At 64.2% G+C, this 9,580-nt stretch overlaps 1 protein-coding gene across 1 annotated transcript; it reads left to right on the forward strand.

Moving 5' to 3' along the window:
- Nucleotides 1-2,684: 2,684 nt before the first annotated feature.
- On the forward strand, nt 2,685-5,294 carry CRYAA (crystallin alpha A). Its single transcript, XM_032392644.1, has 3 exons — nt 2,685-2,928; nt 4,124-4,246; nt 4,537-5,294. Exons 1-3 carry the CDS (start codon nt 2,740-2,742, stop codon nt 4,744-4,746), a joined length of 522 nt encoding a protein of 173 aa, XP_032248535.1. The 5' UTR covers nt 2,685-2,739; the 3' UTR covers nt 4,747-5,294.
- Nucleotides 5,295-9,580: the final 4,286 nt, after the last annotated feature.

A 9,580-nucleotide genomic window follows, 5' to 3' on the forward strand; every position in this document is an offset into this window, starting at 1 on the left:
CGAGGGGGAGTTTGCACACACGTGTGGGAAACAGCTGCGCCCACCGCCTTCTCTCCCTGAAGCTTTGGTGCTGGCTCACTGTGAAGGCCAGTGCTCCAGGCCCGGCCGGCCACCCAGCAGGTGCACCTGGCAGGTGCCCCAGGGCCCATGGAGGTCTCTGCAGCACATGGGATTCCTGGCCCTGGAAGGGGCACTAAGGGGCGTGAGTGCCCGGGCACCTGGGGGACTGAAGGATCTTGGCAGACCCTGGGCCACCCTGAGACGTGTAGCCCATGGGACGGGGCTGTGCTCGGCACCAGGTTGTCCCCTCTGCCCCCATCTCTGCCTGCAGTCCCAGACTGTTTGAACGACCCCATGGAAGGCCACGGGTTGTGAGGAGAGCAAGGCTCTCCCCTCGGTGACCTTGTCGGGGGGCACCAGAAACACAGTCATTAGGACAAATCATTTCTTAATGTAATGTTTTAAAAAATCAAAATGAATACAAAAAACTGCAATGCACAAAACACCAACATTTTATTTTTTTTATTTTTAAAAGATTTTATTTATTTATTTGAGAGGGACAGAGAGTGCACAAGCAGGGGGAGTGGGAGTGGGAGAAGCAGACTCCCCGCAGAGCAGGGAGCCCGATGCGGGGCTCGACCCCAGGACCCTGGGATCATGACCTGAGCCGAAAGCAGACACTTCACCGACTGAGCCACCCAGGTGCCCCAAAATACCAACATTTTTAATGAAGACAGATCAGCACTCCTGACTTTTCCTTCTGCCTTACGCTCCTTTGTTCCTTCTACGTCAAGCTCCCGGCAATGCCTGGCCCTGCCGGACCCTCCACAGAGGACCGTGCCGGATGGCCACTTGCAGCACCAGGAGGAGGCAGCCAGAGCTGCCCGGCCCCCACCACTGGCACTGCCCCCGAGGTGGCCCCAGCCTGGGTGAGCAGCCTGCAGGGAAACCCCCTCCCCTTCCTCCAAGCCGTGTGCCTGGGCACGCAGCTTGCCCTCTCCAAACTCCACTTTTCGGGTCTATGAAGTGTGTGCGTGGGGGTGCTGAGACTTACGCGCCATGTGGGGCAACCAGCAGAGCATGGCCCAGAGCAGGCTTGGGCAGGGAAGGCGCCCCCCCCCCCACTGCACTGACGATCTCTGCCCTACTTTGGCCTTAGTTGCCTGACATCTGGGGAATTGCGCCCCCAAATCATAAACTTGCAGAGCAAAAGTTGGCTCTTCCAGACTTTTCAGGACCCTTCACCACCGGGCTGGTGATGTGCAGGTAGCAGGTGCCGGGAGTGGGGAGGAAGGATTTGGTATAGAGCATGTGTGCGGGACGCTCTGAAGCTCCCGCTGCTCACACCGATTCCATCTTAGCCGCGTCAAATACGCCCCTATTCGAGCGCCGTGAAGTGCTCTCCCATGACCGGCCAGGTCCAGCGGTGTGAGGGGAGTGTGTAAGGACACCCGAGCCCTGTGGGGATGCGCTTCCTCCGCCAGCACGCCGTGGACACGGGTTAGAAGCTGCCCTGGGAGCCAGAGGCACAAGGGCGAAGAAGAAACTTCTCGCGCTGGACTGCGCAGCGAGGGGCTAGCTTGGGCGGGGCTGGGAGCGGGCACCCCCACCCTGCGGTGGGTGCATGTTACTATAGCGACGTGCTCCCCGGAGGCCAAGCTACCGAGGAATATACCGGGTGGCTGGTCCCATCTGAGTGGCAACCGGCCAGAGCCACAGCGGGAGGAGAAAAACAGTCCCCGGGCCTCGCAGGCAACAGTGACTGCCTGGTGTGAGGTCACACGGAGGAGAGGTCGTCCGCAGGGATGGTGTCCAGGTTGAGCCCCACAGAGAGCCCAGACACAGGCTTTCCACGCTCATAAGACCAAACCTGCCTCCCTGTCTGGACGCACAGACCCCACGTCAGCCCCACCCCCACCCCCGGTGCTGGGAATTACGGGCACTTTTCAATTGCTTCTTGGTATTTTCTGTCTTTCTCGAGATTTTTAAAACCACTCTATCCATCTTGTAATCAGGAAGAAGTAATAGAAGTAATTCTGTTTTGAAAAATGATATACTGGGGGCGCCTGGGTGGCTCAGTGGTTAAGCGTCTGCCTTCAGCTCAGGTCATGATCCCAGGGTCCTGGAGTCGAGCCCCGCATCGGGCTCCCTGCTCAGCGGGGAGCCTGCTTCTCCCTCTGCCTCTGCTGCTCCCCCCGCTTGTGCTCTCTCTCAAATAAATAAATAAAATCTTAAAAAAAAAAAAAAAAGAAAAATGTCCCCCAGGAGCTGTGAGATTTGGGGATCATGGGTATAGCCTCTGAGCCCACCCCCTCGTCTGTGAAGTGGGCATGAGGGCCCACTCATGGGGCGGCCGTGGCATCACCCCGGCCATGTAAGCAGGGGGTGCCCCCATCCCATCGAGGGAGATGAGAGTCTTCACTGTCCCCAGGTGAGTGTAGGGGCAGAGCCACAGGGAGAAGCGCCTTGGGGACGTTGTCCTGCAGGTCCAGGACTCCGTGCTGGTCAGCGTCTCAGTGCCCGGGGCTGGGAGTGGCGGGCGCTCAGCTCAGGCCACATTTCTGCTGACCGGGCAGCCTTCCCCCTGAGCTCACGCTTTCCAGACAAATCCCCCTAATGCTTCCATTCTGTTTCGGGCGTATATAGGGAGGGCTCACCTCGGAGCTCTCCACTGCACTGCCCAGAGGCCCCTGTCCGACTCCCTGCCAGCCCCAGGTCCCTGCACTGCCGACACCCAACATGGACATCGCCATCCAGCACCCCTGGTTCAAACGTGCGCTGGGCCCCTTCTACCCCAGCCGGCTGTTCGACCAGTTTTTCGGCGAGGGTCTCTTCGAGTACGACCTGCTGCCCTTCCTGTCCTCCACCATCAGCCCCTACTACCGCCAGCCCGTCTTCCGCAGCGTGCTGGACTCCGGCATCTCTGAGGTAAGACCCACCAGGGGGCTGGTTTCTCCTGCTGGTCGGAGGCGGGCCCAGCCATGGCCGCAGGGGAAGCAGGGCTTTCTGAGGGCCAGCCCGGGGCAGAGGCGGCACCGTGCCCCACGTCTGCGGTCTTCCGCCTGGGTGGGGCCGCTCTCCCGCCGTGGTCCACGGTGGCCCACGTGACCTGCAGCAAGGAGCCTCCCGGGCCTCTGAGAGAGGGTCTGGAGAGGGAGCCCAAGCCCACCCACTGTCTTTCCTGCTGGCAGCTCATGACCCACGTGTGGTTTGTGCTGCACCCGCCGCATGGTGCAAGCCCCAGGAGCAACCCCACCGAGGCGGGTTTGGTGGCAGGTGTGGGTTTTGTGGTCCCGGCTCTCCACACTGTTCCTTCCAGCAGGAAGCCTGGGTGGATGGGCTGCACCACCCCAGGCCCCCGGAGGAGAGGTTCTTGAGCACTAGTTGGTGCTGGAGGAGAGGCTGATGGTGGAGGACAGGGCGGGCAGCAGCTCCTCGTAGGGCTGTGGCCAGCAGAGCCGCAGAGAGTGGGCTCTTCCCCAGCCTGCCCAGGTGCACAGGGCCCAGCCCAAAGGGAAGCGATCAGACCACTGGCCTGCCCTCCTTGAGCCCTGCGGCGGACCCCAGGGTCCAGGGTCTGGAGGGGCTAGGTCTCCCCCACTGCCCAAAAGCAGAGGCCTGCTGGGAGCAGTGTTAACCCACTCCAGAAACGAAAGGAGCCTGGCTGAGGGCTGCCAGCGAGCTGGTGAGGGCAGCTCGGAGGGAGACACTGTGTGCGAGCGGACAGCTTCTCCCAGCGTGTCCACGTGGGAAGACAGGCCCCGGGCTGTTTGTACAGACACTAGCGAAGCCAAGGGCTGTGACCTTATTCAAAGTGCTAGGTGCAACCAGCCAGCCAGCCGACCCAGAACCAGGCTCCTAACCCATACCCAATCCGCCAGCTAACCAACCAGCCACAGTTCATCCCCAACGAGGCAGTCAACGGACACCCCGCCTTGAGGCCCAAGTGTCCACACGGTCCCGAGCCAGGGGTCCCCGGGACTCTGTCCCCTGGGTGCGTGGAAGGGGTGTCTGTGCTGGTGACTGGGGCCCGAGCCGCTGGCCCCCAAACGCTGGCCGCTCTGGCCAGCCCCGCCGCAACCCCGGCCCGGGCAGACCCACATGAACCGCGTTGGGGTTTCAGGTCCGATCTGACCGAGACAAGTTTGTCATCTTCCTGGATGTGAAGCACTTCTCTCCCGAGGACCTCACTGTGAAGGTGCTGGAGGACTTCGTGGAGATCCACGGCAAGCACAACGAGAGGCAGGTGAGTCCGGGGGCACCGCTGCCTCGAACCCACCTTCTTGGGGCTCTGCCCTCACCTGCCCGCTCTCCCCGGAAGACCTGGGACAGGGAGGGGGCTGCTGAGCCCTCGCAGGGGAGGGGCCCGCAGGGACGCCCACTCGGGGACTGCCCGCCGCCCCGGCTCCTTCCAGTCTCAGCGGGAGCCCTCCCCGGGGCATTCTGGCCCTCCTACCCCACCGTGGGGTCCGGGAGGACCTTCTCCACGTGAGGTCGGGTGGTGTCTGACTGCGCCCTTCCGCACGCCCTGCCCAGGACGACCACGGCTACATTTCCCGTGAGTTCCACCGCCGCTACCGCCTGCCTTCCAACGTGGACCAGTCGGCGCTCTCCTGCTCCCTGTCCGCGGACGGCATGCTGACCTTCTCCGGCCCCAAGGTCCCGTCTGGCGTGGACGCTGGCCACAGCGAGAGAGCCATCCCCGTGTCTCGGGAGGAGAAGCCCAGCTCTGCGCCCTCGTCCTAAGCTCGGCCTCGGCCTCGGCTGCCACCCACTGCTGCCCCCACGGCCCATCCATCGCGGGGACCCGTAGAGAGTGGGGTGTCGTCTCCCTTTGCTTTCCCTGTTTTCATTTCCTTTTCCTCCTCTCCGAGGGAACGAGGGTTTGAGAGGGTGGCCTGGAGGGCTTGGGGCCTCGGCCTGAGGTGCTGCAGCCTCAGGGTGACCCAGACCCCCGCACCAGCCAGCTGGGGGAAGCCTGAGACAACAGCCCCGGGCTCCCAGAGGATGCAGCCTCCGGGTCGCCTCTGGGTCTCCAGGGCCGGCCAGGTGCACCTTGACCCTTGCTGGTGGGCGCCCGCATCAGGACCCGGCCACGTATCCTGCCCAGGTCTCCTGGGTGCCCTGAGGTCCGTCTGGCGGAGGCTCCCGTGTGCCTGGGCTCTCGGCAGCCTGTCCTCCCAGACCGCCTTCCCTCCACCCTTCCCCTCCGTAGTACCGCTGCTCCTGGGGCACCCGGTCACCCCCGACAATGCAGCCCGCGGCAGTCAATAAAGAGCAGGTGACGCAAGCAACTTGCTGACTGGTGGTCGTACTGTCTCCCTCGGGAAGTGTGGGGAGCCGCGGGACCGGGACTGGGGGTGCGAGGGGGGCGCGGGGGGGCGGGAAGCGGTCGTCTGCCTGGTCCTTTTCGGCCCCAGCTGCTGCCAAGTGCCCCGCTCACTTCCTGCCTTCCATTCCCGAGTGTTTCCCTGCACCCCTGCTTTGTAGGAAGGAGAGGGTTTGGGTGGAGAACCCGAGGGTTGGGGGGAGGAGGGGAGGTTGGAGAAAATGGGAGGGAATCAGGCTCCCTCCTCCAGCCTGTGGGACTGGGGTGCCAGGCGGGGCCTCGCCATTTTGCTGCTCGCCTTCTCTGGGGGGCTTCTGTCCTGGGTCCCTCGGGGTTGCACTGGAAGGACCCTGGCCCCCTTGCTCCCCAAGGGATAAGGAAGGACAGTCAAGTGTGGTCAGAACACGTCTCCCTCCCCGTGTGGGAGGCGCCTCTGCTCAGGGCACCCCTCCCCACCCCCCGGCCCTGGAACAGACACCCCTCAGGGGCTTCTGGCGACCAGGGCAGAGTGTCCTGGGCAGCCTCCCCACCTGGGGGGACGGCCTTCTCCAGGTCTGCCCAGCCTCCTGGCAGTGGGGAGGGGACTAGGCCTGGAGGACCCCAGCGTCCACGGGGGAGAGGCTCAGCCAGGAGCCCGACACTTGCACAGTGACCGTGGGGAAGGGGAGGGGGCCGCCAGGTGCATCTCTGGGCGCGAAAGGTGGGCAGACGCGGGGCTCTGTAGGCTGGTAAGCTGTGTCAAGGACCCTCTCCTGGGGAGTGGAGGCCGGGGACACTGGGGACCCTGCTGGGGCCGGTGGGATGGTTCCTGGGGTGGCACCCACGCTCCTCCAAGAAGGGTGGACACACGGGAGAAGAATTCCTGTGAAGTCCCTGTTCAACACACGGTGAAACTCTGCGCGCCATGTTGAGTGGAAGGCAGCACATGTAGGCATGCAACACACGCGTGCACACTGCATATCCATCACCCTGGGCTCGGCTCCACCACAAGAAGAGTGCTTGCACCGGTGGGAGGCCCCCAGACTCTCCCACCCGCCGCCCGCCTGCCCTGCTCCTCCCAACGAGAAGCGCCCCAGGCATGCTGTCTTGTCATTTAACCCACTTTTGTCAAAAACGTGGGGGTGCTCTATATGGGGGGCAAAGGTGGCCGCTCCACGTGGGGGCTGGAGCTGGACATTTGGGGAAATCAGGGCCTCTGGAGCTCCCTCGTCCTCCTGCTGCTGCCCAGATGGGCTGTCCCCGGAAGATGCCTGAGCTTCCGGCCAGCGTGGCGTGTGGCTGCGTGCCTGGCGGACTGGGGGCCTGTCTGCCGCGGCCAGAGCTGAGCTGTCAGGTGCTGGTGGCCTTGCGTTCGCTGCGGCTCTTGCGTGGGGCTCGGAACGGACTCAGCTGTGTCCCCAAAACTCCTGTGTTGAAGCCCCAGCCCCCAGCGCCTCAGAACGTGGCTGTATTTGGAGATCAGGACTTTAATGAGGTGACTGAGGTACACGGGGTCACTAGTGTGGGCCTGATCCCAAGTGACCGGTCTCCCCATGAGAGGAGATGAGGACAGACACACGGACGAGCACATGAGGACCCGGGGAGAAGGTGGCCATGTTCACGACCAGGAGAGAGGCCCCGGGAGGAACCAGTCCTGCGCACGCGGGGACCCAGGACGCCCAGCCTCCAGGACGGCGGGACGGGGGGATCAGTCAGTGTTGTTCGGGCTGCCCAGCCTGCGGTAGTTGTGACAAGCAGAGCAGATGAATGCAGGCCTGCAGATGCAGCCTTGGCCGGGCCTCCGGGAGGTAAGCTCGCGGGATCCCCACGCATGCTCCTCGGGGACATGCAGGGGGTCCCGGAGCCCAGTCCAGGTGGAGGAGCTGAGAGGACATGCCAGAGACCTTTCCCCGCGCGTGGCAGGCTCCACCCCAGGCTCTCTGGCAGCAAAGGCTCAGGGGGACCCCTGTGGTCTCATCTTGCTTGGCTCCCGAGACACAACACTGTGGCCACTCCCTTCGAGGCTGTGCGTCCCGCCTCATTGTCTCTGAACTGGGGGCACTGGAGCTGCTGGTGCTCTCTGAGAGGGCCCTGGGATTCTGGGGTAGAACAGACATTCCGAGGCCATTCACAGAAGGCCCGGGGCCTGCCCCCCCAGGGCCCCCGCTGCCCCCTCCTATCTGATGCCGGCCACGTCGGCAGGTGTCCTGAGTCTCCTGGTCGAGGGGCTGTTCTGGAACAGCCTCCCTGCACGGGCTGCCCAGGGGACTCCACTGACACTCTGGCCTGTGCCCGCCGTCGGTCAGGGAGGCTGCGCTGGCTGTCAGCCCCCTCTCGGCACGGCGGGCCGCCCTGGGGGGCTGCGCTCTCTGCACTGCGGACCGCATCACTGTGGCCTCCTGCGGGGCCGGCGTCGGGCAGGCTGGCCCTGGACTCCGTGGAAGACAATGGTCTGCGGGGTCCCTGCTCGGAGTCTGTGGGATTTGGCTGACAGTAGCCATGGTGAGGACCTGCCGGTCCCCCTGACCTCGGGGCAGGACTCTGAACCCCTGCCCAGTGGGTCTCCCAGTGCCGCCCCAGCCGGTAAATCAGGAGGCACTGAGGAAGGCAGGCTGGTCCTGTTCGGTGGGGCTGTGGGCAGATCTATCAACCCCTCCGAGTATTGGACTGCTGTTGTCAGTGCGCCCGCTCAGAGCGGGAGCCATGCTCCCTGGCCGTCCAGGTGGCCGCCTGCAATTCCAAGGCACACCACCAGGGGGCAGCAGAGGTCTGGCCGTGGCCTCCGGCCTGCGCTCGTCCCAAAGGTCACCTTCAGGCTCCCAGCCCGGGGAAGCGGCCGCCGCACACCTCCGCAGAGGGCCTGGCTCCAGCAGGTCGGGCTGGGAGACTCGGAGCTTTGGGAGCCCCCATCCTGACCCCAGGGCCCTAGTGTGCCGCGTGGGAGACTGGCGTAAGGAGACACAAAAGGCCGCACAGGGATCAGTGGTTTTTGTTTCACTGGCTTGTTTGTAAAATCATTTGAAAAAGGCGCAGTGCCGGGCTGGCAGGTCAGCGCTGTGCCGCGGGTCCCCTGGGGGAGGCTGTGGCGGGGTCTCCTCCCCCGCAGAATGACGCAGCGCATCAGCCCTCCCCGGCCTCCGCCTCCCCGGCTCCTGGGGCCTCTCCTAGGACGCCTTTCCCGGCGGGCAGCCCCGAACCTGACACGGGGGGGCTCGTCACGGGGTCACAGACCTCGCCGGCCCCATGCTGCCCGTGGCTGCCCGGGAGCGCGAGGAGAGCCGGGGGCGCACGGCTCGGACCACAGCTGGAAAGGCAGAGGCCACAGCAGAGCCCGGAGCTCAGGGGCGAGGTGGGGACCTGCTTCCTCCGCAGCCCAGGGGCCGGCCACCCCACGCACACCTTGGCCTTCGGGGTGGGAGTGGGTGTGGACAGGGGAGCCCCGCTCAGGCTGGGGGCCAAGCGGGGGCGGGGGTGGCCTGGCCAGAGATGCTGCTCCCGTGTGTGGCCCCCGGCAGGGCCGGCTCCCCCGCCGCGGGGTCGACCAGGCTGGAGACCCTGCTGCAGGGTTTCCTCCAAGGCCCCGAGATGCTGCAGGGGCCGGGGAGGGGGGCGGACCCGTACCCGCGTGGGGGCCGCGGTGGTGAGAACGGAATCGAGTAGAAGATACGCTCGCAGCACGCTCACACGTGCACACACAACGCACAAGCACACAGACACGCACGCACACGCACGCACGTGTACACGTGTTCCGTGCACGCACACACGCTGGCGGCAGCCACGGGCAACCTCCAGGCTTTGTTTCCCGCCTCTCATCTCCTCGGCTTCCCTCTGCGTCTGATTCCTACTTGAACTTGAAAGACACACTCGCACAAAGACACTTCCTACCCGCGTCTCCGCCTTGAGGAAAAGCCTCCCCCTTGTCTGCTGGTCAGCGGACCCTTTTATATCGAGGAGCTTTTAGGGAGACCTGACATTCTTTGTGTTGCTGGAAGCACCTGATTGCCTTCGGATGCTTGAGATTGGCAGGAGAGAGGCGGGGGCGGTGTGCTCAAGGGCACCCCAAGGTCACCAGGAAGGAGGGGCTGCGAGGAGCAGGGGCGGCTTGCTCTTCTGTGGAGCTGTCAGCTACCGGGAGCCCGTGAGCGCTGCGCCTTCCCCCCACCGGGAGCGAGAAATCAATAAAAAAAATATATAATCTGTCTCAAAAGCACAGCTTTCCAAAGCCAGCGCACGCATCTCCAGAGCCAGGTAAACACTGAAGGGTGGGTTTGC

Source organism: Phoca vitulina, unplaced genomic scaffold, assembly GCF_004348235.1.
Source record: "Phoca vitulina isolate PV1807 unplaced genomic scaffold, GSC_HSeal_1.0 scaffold68, whole genome shotgun sequence".
Classification (NCBI taxonomy): Eukaryota; Metazoa; Chordata; class Mammalia; order Carnivora; family Phocidae; genus Phoca; species Phoca vitulina.

What these genes read in the sequence shown, in the direction of transcription:
- CRYAA (XM_032392644.1), top strand. Translation starts at nt 2,740, where the DNA reads ATGGACATCGCCATCCAGCACCCCTGGTTCAAACGTGCGCTGGGCCCC. An exon ending in TGGACTCCGGCATCTCTGAG is followed by an intron (nt 2,929 to 4,123) that starts GTAAGACCCACC and finishes TTGGGGTTTCAG; the next exon opens with GTCCGATCTGACCGAGACAA. An exon ending in GCAAGCACAACGAGAGGCAG is followed by an intron (nt 4,247 to 4,536) that starts GTGAGTCCGGGG and finishes CGCCCTGCCCAG; the next exon opens with GACGACCACGGCTACATTTC.